Below are 15,731 nucleotides of genomic sequence, written 5' to 3'. Positions count from 1 at the left end.
TGCTATACCAGTAAGATACACAGTGATCCAACAGACGTGCAAACTGAGGTTGGTATAATATGGCTTCTCATTTTGTGAGTTGAAGAAAGGGGTAACCAGGAGAATGCTGGATTAGCTGTTTCTTATTTAATGCGGAATAATGACATGACTGTAGCCTACATAGGCACCAGAAGTTTTCGCAACAACGGTTAACTTTCTGGGAGGAACTGAAATTTGAGACGCTCAGACGATTGCCCACACCCACTGAAGTGGGCGACCCATAAATCCCCAAAGATCACGGTTATGTACCGTCCCAAATTTCTGCTTTCTGCTTCTAGTTTAATACGTTGCCCTTCGGTTTAAACTAGAAGAACCGTCAGGTGAGTCATTCAAATAAAATAGATTATTTAATGTTTAGTCTACACACATTTTACACACGTGACAATGCCTGTCAACTCGGAAAAAAGAACATTTTTGTCTTTGAAAGTGTCCGCGGATAACCTATACGTAGGACATTTTCAATGCGAATGCCATTTTGAAGGTTACTTTGCTTTCAGGTGAGATCTGTGGCATTCCGTTGGCTATGTGGAAGGGCAACGATTGTCCGGCGACAGAAAAAATGATGCGTGATATCTCAAATGGTTAGGCTATTGTTGCAGCTCGTAAAATAACTGATCGCTTGTTTTTCCTGTTCATATATGTTGTTATTACAGTGTGTTTTCCCGTTATATTTACGTTCTAGGAAGTGTCCGTAGAGAATTCAATACTTTAATTCCTGAACCTCTACACTTCCATTCGGTACGATTTTCGCTGACACACGACGGATCGGGGCGCGGCGTGTTAAAGTGGAAACCGACTATAACGGAAGCGAGGTTCTCTAATGGCTTGCTATCCTTGTTCTTATGCCACTAGCCTATATTTGAGAGGTACACTTGACCTGTTTCCGCGTCTCCCTCTTTTTGGTGTTAATTTGTGTTGTGCACTGCTGCGGGAACGTCAAAGAAACTGAATCTGAACCGAGTTTCATCACATCTGGAGCAACCTACTGTAGCCCTTCTCCTACGCTGTCATATGACTGCCTAATAACTGGGTTCATAACAATAGCCTACTTATATTGTACAAAGCCTATTATTAAAAAAATACGAAATTAATAATAATGAGATTAGGTTATAGCCTATAGCAAAATATCGTAGCCCACGATAATGGAAAATTTGGCGCTTTATAGGAATGAAGTAGCCTAGCAACGAAAATTAGTGAACGTTTTTCACTAGCCTATCAGCAAACAGCATTATGACTGCCTACATCCCGATGTCTACCTTTTATTTAAGTCATGTAATAATTGTCAGAAGTGAACAGGCGCGTAGCCTACTTTTGCATGTCCAGCAGTTCAATTGCGTAGCCTACACATGAGTATAAAGCTGAACAATATTTCAGCCGTAGCCTACTCTCTAACATGCAACTTCATGCAAAGGCCAGGGCAAGTTTCGTTTTGTTCTAAACAATGTTGTTGTTGTTGTTGTTGTTGTAATAATAATACTAATAATAACAATAATAATAATAATACTAATAATAATAATAATAACATTTCGACAGATTTAAAGGAGATCAATCCTTTTGTACTGAAAATTGAATATTAGGCTATGTATTGTATTTGATTATGCTTTCAATATTTACTGGATATGCTTTCAATATTTGGCCGCAAATGGATAATTAGCTATAGTTAACCTGCCGATATGTGGTGACGTTTTAAAGCTGGATACACAGGCCTAAGGGTAAAGCGCAGACTAATATCGCTCGTTCAAACTAACTGTATGGGCTACCAAATTTTCGAAACGTTCAGCTTCATGATTCTTAAAAAAAGATGCGTGCGGATTTTGTCACGAATATAGTTGAAAATATTTCGTACTTATAGGCCTACAGTACCAAATATGCTATTTGTGTAGTATTATATGTTTGTAATTGTGTAAAACAAATGTGACTTAAGGGGGCCTACTTGGGCAAATGTTGTAGTCTGTAGGCCTATGTTATAGCCCTTCCAAGACAAGGCGCGCCGTCACAAATAGAGCCGAGGCAAGCATATGGTGAGCGCTTCGCCATTAAGTTTCTGGAACACAAAAATAACACACTTATAATAATGGCTTTCTAGTACACAGGGAAGTTTCCTATGGACATCGCAGAACTTTTACGAAGCCACGTAGGCTACAGCTTATTTACGGACGCCGTGACCTTAATTGCGTTGATTCTGTGTGTATGGTTCCCTATTTCTATGCAAATGCACCAGCGCAGAGATTGATGCGAGTCGTTTTTGTTAATTGGATCCCAGGCAGAAGGTCTAATTGTTTCAAGATGTAAGCTGATCTGAGGGAGCAGGCCAGAGCTGCCTGCGGACCGTGCCTGCTGTAGGCTCATTCCCGGCCGGCACAGTGCCTGTACCACTGGAAATAAAATGAGCCACATGGCGCCATTTATGATTATAGTGATATGATGCGCCTGTAAATGGGGTCTATTTTGTATGCGAAGTGAACTAAAGACAAAGCTAGCGAAATATATCTGAGTTGAAAAGTAAATAAGATGTAAATAAATTTTAGATGTTATTGTTTTAAATTAATTGAGAATTGGATATGTTAAGAATGTTTTGTCATAGTTTATATCCAGTTTCTTGGAGAACAGCACCGACTGTCCATTCATCCATTATGCCTGCTTATCCTGGGCAGGGTTGCGGTGGGTGCTGGAGCCTATCCCAATGTGCGTTGGGCCAGAGGCAGGAATACACTCTGGATAGGCCGCCAGTCTATTGCAGGGCACACACACCATTCACTCACTATTCACTCGCACACTCATACCAATGGTAGGTTAAGTATATTCAGTTAGCCAACCTGCATGTCTTTGGACTGTGGGAGGAAACCGATATACGGGGAGAACATGCAAACTCCACACAGAAGGGCCCAGGCCAGGATTCAAACCCAGGATCCGCTTCATGCTGTGAGGCGACAGTGCTACCCACTGCACCACCGTGTCGCCCCAGCACCAACTGTTAAATTGCAAAATATCCTACACACTCCCCGGCCATTCTCTTCAACTTGTGGAAAAAAAACCTGTTAGAGCCATCTGAAGTTGGTGAGAGTGACAGGATATCCTGTGTGTCAAATGACGTACCATGATATTAAAATAAATACTACAAACTGTAGCCAAAATGTTTTTGAATGAACATCTAAAAAACACAAAAATTATTTTTTTCTTTCAGCTCAATTTTCTCCTGCAGCTGAAGACGCACTGCTTGGCACCATGGCAGCGGTGAGTCCTGTCAGCTCTCTGTGTGCCTGACTGCCCCGGTTTGCATGTGCACATTAAAATTATGGAGTGCCTATTTTAGACTGACTTTTGACTAGTTTCACTTCCTGAAATTTCATGCTGTTTTGTATAAAGAATGGAAGTAGAAAATTTCCATAGGTATGCTTATCTGTGCTTTATGTTATGATACCATGAATCCTCTCATGAAATCTTTCCAGAGCAAACAAGCTACCTGTTACTTTAAGCCCTTCCCACAGCCCCCCCCCCCCCCCCCCCCCTTTTTAACGCAAGCCTGAAAATGACACACCCAAAATAAAATGGTTCCTGTTCCTTAACCTTATGACTACAGACATAATCCTGGTCTCTTCTGAAGGGTAACTCTTGCGAGTTTGTTTTCCAGACTGGAGATAATAACATTTCCAATGTAGACTGTAGTCTCAACATGTATATCATGGAGAAACTGACAATAATAATAATTCCTCCAGGGAATTGCTAAGTAAACAACGGACGTTCTATTGATGCTTGTATGAACACGTTTTTGGGACTAAAAACTATTATGGGTTTAGTTTGCTGGACCCTTGTCGTGATAAGGATACCATCTTTACGGTGACTTGTGTTGTCTGTGGATGTCCAAAACACACAAGGGAGGACTCCCAAGCCTGTTTTGTGTCCACTCATGTTACAAAATGAGATGCCCATTGTCGCTATATCATTGGAATCATAAAATAGCTTATAGAGATAGAACCATGAGATTCAACATTTTCAAACAGGATGTCCATGTGACCAGATGGACTGAACATTTCACTGTAAAAAAACACAATGAATGCATGCAAACCCAGTCTGGCCTGAATACGGGCAGGTGTGAATGGATTCAGACCCAGTCTTTCAGTAAACAGTACCCTCCTCCTCCACCAAACACACACACACACGCATGCACACACACACACACACATATTATTCTGCCCTACTCATATGTTGATGGTTATTGAAATGGCAGTCCAGCCATGTCACTCTGAACATATTCTCTGAAACAGAACATCCATTGTCTGTCAACAGTAGTCATTCAGCTGAGCTGGGTGTTTACATGTGTGTGCATGCGCGCGTCCGTGCATGCATGCATGCGCGTGTGTGTTTGGTGGAGGGGGAGGGTACTCTTTACTGAAAGGTGTTTCCCTGCAGATGGGAACCCGTGGAGTTGTGAAAGAAGCTGCTGGATTTAAAGCGGAGGAGGACGTCGAAAAACTGAGGGGGGCCATGAAAGGAGCGGGTGAGTGATGTCACTTCCTGTAAATGTGTACATCATGTCATTACAGACACAAACAGTTGCATCATTCTTGAAAGTCTGTACACCTGTAGTTAGAGGATTGGTGAGCAACATCTCTTGTATGCAGCTATATGGTTGTCTCAGACCGAATTCAAGTGTGACTTAGTGTGCTAGGACATAAGTGCATCTCCTGATTTCTGAGTACTAATGCCAGACCATAACCTGTACTACTATAGGCAGGAAAGTTGGAAGGGGTGGTGCGTGCAGTCTGAAAGGGTGGGTGTTAAATCTGATAAGGTGGGTGTTCAGTCTGCATCTGAAGATGGATATTGATTCTGTTGTCCTAACCACTGTGGGAACTTTGTTGTGCCGTTGGGGCCTAGTCCAGACAGACTGTCCACATGCTATCTTAAGCAGGTTACTGAAACTCTACACAGACTTAAAGAAGCTGATCAAGTAAGGATGGTGGTTCTGACCTGTGTATGGCTATTCTACAGTACTTTACAGTAATAGTCCTTAGCACAGACTGAACCAGGGTGGATCTTTCAGTGAGGTATGTTAAGCCCAAGCAGTTCTGTTAGCATTCTGGATCAGAATTTCCACATGCATGACCTGAAATGATCTGTTTTCTCTTCCCAGACTGTGCAGTTGGCTTTGTCCTATAAAAATGCTATGTGCCCTGTGATGGGATGATGCAGCTCATGAGTTTATCTCTGTATATCCCAGCTCTGTGGTGAAGGGATGAATGATGCAGCTCATGAGTTTAACGCTGTATATCCCAGCCCCGTGGTGAAGGGATGAATGATGCAGCTCATGAGTTTAACGCTGTATATCCCAGCCCCGTGGTGAAGGGATGAATGATGCAGCTCATGATTTTAACGCTGTATATCCCAGCCCCGTGGTGAAGGGATGAATGATGCAGCTCATGAGTTTAACGCTGTATATCCCAGCCCCGTGGTGAAGGGATGAATGATGCAGCTCATGAGTTTAACGCTGTATATCCGAGTGTTTGCACAGCTGCGGCAGTCATCGGCTCTCCTGAAGTGTGTTAGAGTGGAGAGCTTCGCCTGGCCTCTGAACATGGAAAATTCTTTAACTGAGTAGTTTCTGGTGATAAAACCCTAACTGAGCATATTTTAGTTTCTGGTGATAAAACCCTAACTGAGCAGGTTTTTAGTTTCTGGTGATAAAACCCTAACTGAGCAGGTTTTTAGTTTTTGGTGATAACACCCTAACTGAGTAGGTTTTTAGTTTCTGGTGATAACACCCTAACACTGTAAATAGTGGCTTCTTTCTGCCCAGTGGGGCCCGGGCAGCAGGGTTGGAATGCAGATGAGTTTAAAGTTCAGTGCTCATGTGTTCTAACTCCTCAGGGGTGATTCAGAATTGCAGGCCCATTGTGCTGAACAGGGCGTGGCACGCAGAGAGAGATGTCTATGGCAGAGACTGCCCACCATAGACATCTAACCTGGTGTGGAACTGTGGAACAGTGTAGTAATGCAGCGTGTTTCCCGCAGGCACGAACGAGGCGACCATAATCGAGATCCTGGCGCACCGCACCATTGCCCAGAGACAGCTGATCCAGCAGGCCTATAAGCAGTCTGTGGGGAAGGTGAGCTGAGCCGTCCATCTCCCAGAAGGCCACACTCACAATGAGGTGGCTGCTGATGTCACTCTCTTCAGTCAGTGATTGTGGTGCTTTGCATCCCCTTCATTTTGAATGCGTTTCCATATTCAAAACCTTTAAAATGTGAAACCACTATAATGGAGACCAAGGTAATGGCGTTCAGTGGAACTTCAGGAGACACAGTAAAATATAATGGGCTGTCAATCACAGACTTGTGTAAGCCAATCACAGTCTCTTTAGCAGCTAGCTCAACCCTTTTTGGGGTTCATGAAGTTTCACTCATCTTAAAATGTTACATTTTTCTTTTTAATATAGGTCCAAAATATATATTTTACATCTGTTATTCAGTGCTTTTAACTATGGCGAAAGAAATATGTCCAGTTTGTTTTTGTTTAATAGTATATGTGAGAGGAAATGGGGTTAGTTGGTAGAAGAGGCATAAGAGTAAATCGCTCTCTGACTGCTGTGGTTTTCAGGTGATACTGTGGGTAAGACGTCACTGCCAAAGTCCGCTCCCTTCAGTACACACAGCACATTGCCTGTGGCAGTGTTTAGACCAAAAGACAGAGGACAGAATAACAACATTCTCTAAAGAAGGCAGTATATCTAGCATTTAAGTCTTTCAGCCTCACCTTATGAAGAAGAAAAAAGTGTGTATATATTTTTTGATCTGCAGGTTTGACAGAAAGAGCTATTTGTATGCATACACAGTGAAGTTAATCATTAAGTCTGACTGCAAAGTGTGTGGGTGTTGTGTCAGGTATTATCTCTGACAAGACCGTAAAGTGGCTGTGTGATTGTATCGATTGGAAAATCTCTTTTTCTCAAAGTTAGAGAATTCAGTTTTATAAGAGAGGCCCAAGACACACAGAGTACTGTTCTCAAAATCTTCTTCTTTGTGTCCATCAAACATTATCTAAACTAGTGGTGTCAAACTCGTTGCCATGGAGGGCCGTGTGTATGCAGGTTTTCATTCCAACCAATTAATGCTGCCTTAATTGAGTCCAATTACTCATTCAGCCATATGCGTTTAACTGCATTGAAGCACAGAATATAAGAAAATTTTTATTTAGACAGTGCTGGTCACCATAGACGTCAGGTCACCATTGTGCACAAACCTGCATCCCTAATTCAGCAAATAATTTAACTAATTATATAATCAAGATCTGAGGCTGGAATGAAAACCTGCATACACACGGCCCTCCATGGCAACGAGTTTGACACCACTGATCTAAACTAATTGGATCTGGTTGAAAAACTGCTTCAGTGTACCTACACAAGACGAGGTGAATCTAAATCTCATGTACATGACCAAAATTGTCAATAAAGTTACAGTATCTGTCCGCAAGTCACCTAAACCAGGGAAAAATAAGAGAGAGGCATGACCTTTCTGCGAACAATGACATTACACTGAGGGAGCTGGGGTTTTAATGATAATCAGTGGGATTGTTTTTCCAAAAAGTAGAGTGTAGTATCTTTCTATTCAGTATCTTTGCTCAAAGTGTGTGAGAGGAGGCCTGCTTCAAGGATTGGACATACCCACGGAATGTGCAGATGCCTCGCTGGCCAATCAGAATTAGTGAGCATGAGTCAGTCATGGGTGTGGCCTCTCTGTGACTCATTCTGACCAAGAGGATTGAATCCAGCGCTGGCGAGAGCTCTGTAACCCAGTGTGGTTATAAATGTGTCTCCGGAATTAGGATTGCCGACATTTGCATCTGTCTCCTTACTAGCTCTGGTGACCTGGCACCAAAACTATTTTTGTCCTATATATTTATTTTTCTTCTTGAAACTATGCTCTTATCCACTGATTTTAGACAATTCGTATTTTACAATTGTTAGCCATTTATTTTTATTAATTTATTTATTTGACCTTTAAAGAGAAGTTTTAAGTTTTAGTCTGCAACTTTCCGGTCTGCAGTGGCAGTTTCCTAATCGTGGCCGGTCAGGACCACAGTTTCACAGCCTCCAGAAACTTCCTCTAGTCACTTTTACTGCAGTGGAGCAGATAACATATCAGAGGCTGGAGGTGACACACACTCTTGACATATCAGTGTAGTCTCTGCTGTTCCTCTGGAGTGATGTTTCACACACACACACACACACACACACACACATGCACGCACGCACACATACACACTCACACACACACAGATACATGCACACACGCACGCACACACACTTACTGTAAATCCCCCTCCTGTCTTCATTTTCCCCACACACCAGCCCTGGGAAGCTTGTCATATCATTTCATATCTGGTTTTTGGTTGCACTCAAAATGCATCTGAATCTCTCCCTGTTCCATGGGAATGGAATAAACCACCTCCTCCTCTTACAAAGCCAGCTGGTCTTATCCTGAGCAGCAGACAGGCCTGTGGGAGTCATTCACAGCGTGAAGTGCAGTATGTGCCATAACAGAGAAGAGCTAAAACACTGGTGTGCTTGGGTGTCACTAAAATGAGCATTTATTTATTACAGGAGTGTACCTGGTGTGTGAGAGCCTGGAGATAGCTAAACTGAGAGCTAAACTCTGTCTGTCTGTCTGTTTGTCTCTGTCTGTCTTTGTCAGGACCTGGCTGATGATTTGCAGTCTGAGCTGACGGGTAATTTTGAGACGGTGGTGCTGGGATTGCTGATGCTGGCCCCCAAGTATGATGCCTACGAGCTGAGGAATGCAATCAAGGTCAGAGGTCACGAGCAAAGCGATGACTCATTGAACAGCCTTGCTGATGTGGTCATGGCGTCTGTGGATTTGTGTAAATGGAAGGGAATGAATCTGATTGGTCATGGAGAGGGGAAGTCCTGCTGATTCATCATGGTGTCTGTGGATTTGTGTAAATGGAAGGGAATTAATCTGATTGGTCATGGAGAGGGGAAGTCCTGCTGATTGGTCACAGTGTCTGTGCCACTCTGCCCTGCCTCAGGGAGCTGGGACTGAGGAGGCTTGCCTCATCGACATCCTGGCCTCCAGAACCAATGCAGAGGTCAAAGCCCTCACTGCTTGTTATAACAAAGGTAATCTCTCCCTCTCTATCTCTCTCTCTCATTCTCTGCTCCTCCCTCCCTCCATCTCTCTGCCTCCCTCTCTTTCTCTTTCTCTCTCTCTGCCCCTCTCCCTCTCTCTCTCTCTATCTCTACACTCTATCTCTGTCTCTCTGTGCTGTGTGTGTCTGTGTCTAGTGTGTACGTACCTGTATGTAAGTTTGTTCATGTGTATGCTAGATGGTTGGTGTGTGCGTGTGTGTATGACAGGGCATTGTCCCTCAGACTGTGCAGGTGTAGAGAACTCCGTTCTCTCCCGCAGGAGTAGTTCTTTTTTTTTTCTTGTTCAGGGAGGACATCACAAAATTGGTAGAGGGAAGGGCAGCTCTCTGTTTTTTTTTTGTTTTTTTTGTACATGTATGATGTTCTTACATATGAGTTCCGCATGCAGGGTTTCAGTTAGGTGTTTGTTCCATTTTGCTAAATTTTTATTTGTAACTGGACCCCACACTTGTAGAGCAATTACTGATTAAAATAGTTTAAGATAAAATTCAAATTGGAATTTCAATTTGTCGTTTTATGGCATAGACAGCCCTGCATGCTTTCTCATTCAGTTCATTCACTGCAAGGGTTGAAGTTTCCTGTGGAACTTATTTTCAAACCCAGTAACTGGTATTGTTTCATTCAAGATTTAAAGTGGTTAATCCTTATGTCTTCATTTTGTATGGTGAATTCTTCTGGTTTTGATTTACTGAGGGTTTTCCAGTTTTCGCAGAAATGGTTTGTGTCTATTGACTCCTTAAATAATTTCAGTTTTTTGCAGGTATATTGTTTATATTTTTATTCTGAATATACTGTACATTTGTATTGCTTTAGGGTTTCAAAGTAATTAAGGCATAAAATGACACATTTCTATGTTCTTTTCTAATAATATTCTTACAGTCCAATCGACCAACTGTGTTCTCAGTTAATGTAGCTAATGTTAATTAGCTATCTGTCTTGGGTACAATTCTGATTTTATTAGATATTAACTAATGTATTAACTAATATAACTGATTTCTTCAGGATTTTAAGGCTTTTAGTTGTCTACCTCCAGCTCTCTCTTGGATTATCTCCAAAAAAACAATCTCTGCTCTCCTTTTTTGTTGATGAATGTCCTTGTTTTGATTTTTGTACTTCCTTAAGAAAGTTTATCTCTCTGGCTGACCTTTTTTTGTCCAGATGTCCTGCATAATGTCGCTTTCCTTTTGTCCTTTATTTGTATTCTGGTCCTCTTTGCTGTTTATGAGGAGATCTTTAGTGGCTGGTGCTAGGCTAGGCTAGCTGTCTGATCACTGCTCTCTCTCTCTCTCTCTCTCTGAACCCCTCTCTCTCTCTCTCTCTCTCTCTCTCTCTCTCTGACCCCCTCTCTCTCTCTCTCTCTCTCTCTCTCTCTCTCTCTCTCTCTCTCTCTCTCTGAGCATTGTAAAGTGAGTGAATATTGGTGTGATTGGCTGGATAAGTCCTCAGGTCTCCAGCTTGCAGTGCATTGTGTTGCAGAATGTGTCTCTCGGGTGCGTCTGCATGCAGGCAGTGGGAGTGGGGTCCTGATGTCTGAATGAACACGTTATACAAATTCAGAGAAGCCATGAGTTATTCAGTGCTTAGACATCTGCTTTCCACGTGCTGTTGAGCATGGTTAAATGTGTCCCCTCCCCCTAACCTCAAGCTGAAAGAGAGGTTTCGAGGATAGTGTGTGTATGTGGTCAATCAGCATTTTAATAGATGGTTTTCTTTACAGTTTCAAATTTCTATTATGACTAATGAGGACGAGTCTCTTCACATTGGTGGCTGCCCATATTTCTTTGAACTGGAATACGCAGACGAAGAGCTAAATTAAATTTGCGTGCACTCAGAATAAGGAAGTGCGAGTTTGAACGGAATTATTAAAATTTTTTATTTCAGCAAATAATTTTCAACTTTCAAATTCATTTTCACTTCCAAATAGAAGGTTTAGATAAACTGGACTTGTTGGGGGGTGAATTGAACCTGCATCTTGATATGCCGCATAGATGCTGTTGTGAAGCTACTGACATGGAGAAAAAACCTCTAAATAGTAAAAAGTAAAATTCCTAATGATGAAAATGCCTATTTTTATTTACTGTTAATGCAGTGTCACACACAACAGAAGCAGAAATTATATATACCATTATTGCCATTGGTATTATGGGGAAAGCGTGAAGCACCTTTGAAGGGTGCTTGTAAGTGTGTGCACGTGCTTATGAGTGACTGGCTTGAACTCACCTTTTTGTCCTGTGCAGACCATGAGAGGAACCTGGAGGACGACATCTGCAGCGACACTTCCGGAATGTTCCAGAGGGTTCTGGTGTCTCTGCTCACGGTCAGAATGCTGGTGCTCACACTGCTGCATGGTCCATCACGCTGATACCCCCCCTCCCCCCCATCCTGCTGCATGGTCCATCACGCTGCTACCCCCCCCCCCCCCATCCTGCTGCATGGTCCATCACGCTGTTACCCCCCCCCCACATCCTGCTGTTGACATAGACATGCTTTTCAGAGTACACACACCTTTACCTTTGTTTACTAATGTGCAGTGCTGTGTATGAGGATGGAAGTAGTCTCATACTGAATGTGCCCCGCCCCTTCTGTGCTCTGATTGACAGGCAGGGCGGGATGAAAGCGGGAAAGTGGATGAGGCCCTGGCTGTGCAGGATGCCAAGGTGAGGATACAGACCACTGGAGAGCCGCACGAGTGTTACCTGAGGAGAGGGCGTGGCTACACATGTTACCTGAGGAGAGGGCGTGGCTACACATGTTACCTGATATCAGGGCGTGTCTACACATGTTACCTGATATCAGGGCGTGGCAGGGCATATTACCTGAAGACAGGGCGTGGCTAGACAGGTCATCGATGAGCCAGATAGTGGGGAGGGTTTATGGTGGAATGAGCGCTACCTGGGAGAAGGGTGTGGCCTGACCTCACCTATGCATGCTGCAGGATCTGTACGAGGCTGGCGAGGCCCGCTGGGGGACCGACGAGGTCAAGTTCCTCACCGTGCTGTGCGTGAGGAACCGGGAACACCTGCTGCGAGGTACCGCCCCCTGCTGTTCACCCCGCCCGCACACGCCCACTGAGCTTCAATGTGCGGTGAACTTTGGGCCGAGAGGTTCCCCACTGCGGCCTGGGAACTCATCCATGAAACCACTTAAGCCGCGTTTCCACCGCAGGAACTTTCCCCAGGAACTAGGAACCTTCTGAGGAACTCAGTGCATTTCCACTGCAGGAACCAGGGTCTAAAGTTCCAGGGACATTATTTTACCACCAAAAAAAGGTCCCTGCTCAGGGGGTAGTACTTTCCAAAAGTACAGGAACTTTGGGGGTGGGGCGCAAGCGCTGAACATTTGGTAAATGGACTGCATTTATATAGCGCTTTTATCCAAAGCGCTTTACAATTGATGCCTCTCATTCGCCAGAGCAGATTAGGGGTTAGGTGTCTTGCTCAAGGACACTTTGACACACCCAGGGCGGGGTTTGAACCGGCAACCCTCCGACTGCCAGACAATTGGTCTTACCTCCTGAGCTATGTCGCCCCCCGATTTCTGATTGGTCGAGTACTCGCAGCATTTTATTTCAACCGCCATTTTAAAAAATCTGCAGCTGCAAACCGATTTATTATTTTCATAATAATAACTTGAATTCAAACTTGTTATGCGGCACAGTAGCCTACTTTTGGTTATAGCCTGCCAACGTCTACAGATGAGAAATTAACATTGAGGATTATAACATGTGCTCTTCTGTTCTTTTCGTGCTTTAGCATTAAGTCTCTTTTATAAAATATTAAGCATTCGTGCTGGGACAGCATATTACGTACCAAACCATTGAAGCGGTTTCATTCTGTTGCTGAATATTTTCATCCGGATTTTTGTTGTTAGCCCGTTATAATTAACTCAAAACGCTTGACACAGTTATGTGAGGTATGCGGTAGTTCTGCGTAATTTACATTGCGGATACTGTAAATGCAAACTGGAAAAAATCACCTTCCACACTTTTTGTCACGGTAAAATAACAGGTTAATTCTAGTAATCGTCCCTTTTGCTTTTTCAAACTGTCATAATTTTACTCTGCGATTCTTCAATTCTACAAAAAGACCAGGAAGACTAGACATAGACTTATGGTGCATGGTTCCCATCTGGAGGGCAAAGCAAACGGTGGCTGTACCACTGCAATATTAATTTAAATTTTCACACAAGTCATTCTATTTATTCTTGTCATTTTGCAATTATATGGAAATGACGTGTGCATGTTTTCTGCTATATATGTTACCAGTTATTTGTGAAATGTGAATGCATTCTGTTGCCTCGGATGTCAAGACATGAAAGTGAATGTTTGCATAAAAACATAATGAATGTGTTTGAGAGGATATATAAAACAGTTACAATCTGTATATTGGCAGTTATATCGTGTTTGTTGCATAACAACGGTCCAAGTCGAACTACCAACAAGAGTTTTGCTTGACAGCGGTAAAATAATATGCCCAAACGGCCGCGGAAGAATATTTCAATTTCAGGTGATTAAATCAATAAAAATCAATAAATACTAAAGTAAACATATAGTCATTGTTGGTAACACGTTGTATAAGTGGAATAAACCCCTCCGGGCTGTCCCGTTATTGGAAAATAATGTACTTCGGTGGTAGTATGGAGTTACAGAAGAAATCATAGGACAGATAGACTGACGACGATGTTGCTTTTTCATACGTCAGCGGACTAATTTGCCTAATCTTCGCGGGTCTTTAGACCGTGGTGGAAACGCAGACAACAATGGGCTGAAGGAACCTTTTAGTTCCTCGAAAAGTAGTTCCTGGGACTAAACGTTCCGGGTACTTCACGCGGCTTTAGTGTTGGAGGAAAATTAGCAACTAACGCAGTACTCAGGATCTACTGTCATAGGACAGAACTTTAATAATTTGAAAGTAATAAAATAATATAAGTCTGATATCTGACTCTTCACATTTAGAGTGTGGCTCTGCTACACCACAGCATTATCTGACTCTTCACATTTAGAGTGTGGCCCTGCATACAGGGGACCTGCTACACCACAGCATTATCTGACTCTTCACATTTAGAGTGTGGCCCTGCATACAGGGGACCTGCTACACCACAGCATTATCTGACTCTTCACATTTAGAGTGTGGCCCTGCATACAGGGGACCTGCTACACCACAGCATTATCTGACTCTTCACATTTAGAGTGTGGCCCTGCTACACCACAGCATTATCTGACTCTTCACATTCAGAGTGTGGCCCTGCTTACAGGGGACCTGCTACACCACAGCATTATCTACGAGCTGCAGGACTGATGGCTGCTTATGACAACAAGTCTGCTCTCTTGAGCAGGGAAAGGTGGAATGAGCAAGTCAGAAATTCCATGACCGTCTGCTTCCCTCCCTCTTTTCCTCTTCTCCATCTCTGTCCACCCCCCCCCCCCCCCCCCCCCCCCCCCAGTGTTCCAGGAATATCAGAAGCTGTCGGGGCGGGACATTGAAGAGAGCATTAAGAGGGAGATGTCTGGCTGCCTGGAGGATGCCTTCCTGGCCATAGGTCCATATCTTTGATAGCTTTCTTTATTATTATTATTATTTATTTATTTTATTTATGAATTTTTTTATTTTATTTATTTTTTATTTTATTTATTTATTATTTATATTATTCTTATTAGTAGTAGTAGTTGAGTGTTTTTTTTTTTACAGCTTTTCTTTATTTTTAATTCTTAAATGTTCCTGCTGTTTCATTGAATTACTATGAACTTATTTTTGCTTCAGTCATTGAACTGTTATTACAGTTGTAATGTAAGGCATGGCTGATTGGTAATGCGTGACAGTAGAACTGTATGTAATTATGCAGGTGTATGTGATCTGTCCAGTGAATTTAAGCTGTGTCTAACAGTGGTGTGTTGTTCCACAGTGAAGTGCATTAGAAGTAAGCCTGCTTTCTTTGCTGAGAGGCTGTATAAGTCCATGAAGGTAGGCTTTCATGTGATTTCATGTGATTTTGTGGCCCCTTTTGGTCTAACATTTAATTTGTTTCATTTTGGGGCACAGGACTTTGCATAATTGCCTGTGGTGTATACGGAATTAAATCTAAATAGCTCCCTCTACTGGGCAATGGGTGTTAAATTGTGAATGTTAGCAAATACACACATACACATATAGTACAGTACACACACACACACACACACACACACACACACACACACACACACACAGTATACACATAAGCCGCGTTTCCACCAAAATTACCCGGAACTTTCAGTCCCAGGAACTACTTTACCAGGAACTAAAAGGTTCCTTCAGCCAATGGTTGTCTGCGTTTCCACCGGGGTCTAAAGTACCGCGAAGATTAGGCAAATTAGCCCACTGACGTTGTCGTCGGTCCATCTGTCATATGATTTCTTCTGTAACCCCATACTACCACCGAAGTAGCCTACATTATTTTCTAATAACCGGGACAGCCCGGAGGGGTTTATTCCACTTATATACAACGGGTTACCAACAATGACTATATATGGTTACTTTTGTATTTATTGAT

The 15,731-nt window shown here is 42.9% G+C and overlaps 1 protein-coding gene across 2 annotated transcripts in view; it reads left to right on the top strand.

Moving 5' to 3' along the window:
• anxa4 (annexin A4) overlaps positions 1-15,731 on the top strand; it is a 21,191-nt gene continuing 5,460 nt past the window's right edge. Inside the window, exons 1-11 of one of the 2 annotated variants that reach the window (XM_035391744.1) lie at positions 1-48; positions 3,224-3,273; positions 4,450-4,537; positions 6,052-6,146; positions 8,731-8,844; positions 9,086-9,176; positions 11,444-11,523; positions 11,807-11,863; positions 12,142-12,235; positions 14,649-14,744; positions 15,108-15,166. In XM_035391744.1, coding sequence (XP_035247635.1) covers positions 3,265-3,273; positions 4,450-4,537; positions 6,052-6,146; positions 8,731-8,844; positions 9,086-9,176; positions 11,444-11,523; positions 11,807-11,863; positions 12,142-12,235; positions 14,649-14,744; positions 15,108-15,166 — 783 coding nt within the window. In that variant the 5' untranslated portion in view covers positions 1-48; positions 3,224-3,264. Of the gene's footprint in view, positions 49-202; positions 360-3,223; positions 3,274-4,449; positions 4,538-6,051; positions 6,147-8,730; positions 8,845-9,085; positions 9,177-11,443; positions 11,524-11,806; positions 11,864-12,141; positions 12,236-14,648; positions 14,745-15,107; positions 15,167-15,731 lie in introns of those variants that run through there. The other variant, XM_035391742.1, reaches the window with a different exon arrangement.

The sequence above is a fragment of the Anguilla anguilla genome, chromosome 14 (assembly GCF_013347855.1).
Source record: "Anguilla anguilla isolate fAngAng1 chromosome 14, fAngAng1.pri, whole genome shotgun sequence".
NCBI classification, from domain to species: domain Eukaryota; kingdom Metazoa; phylum Chordata; class Actinopteri; order Anguilliformes; family Anguillidae; genus Anguilla; species Anguilla anguilla.
The sequence above is the reverse complement of the archived record's forward strand: the minus strand, read 5'-3'. Positions and strand labels throughout refer to the sequence as shown.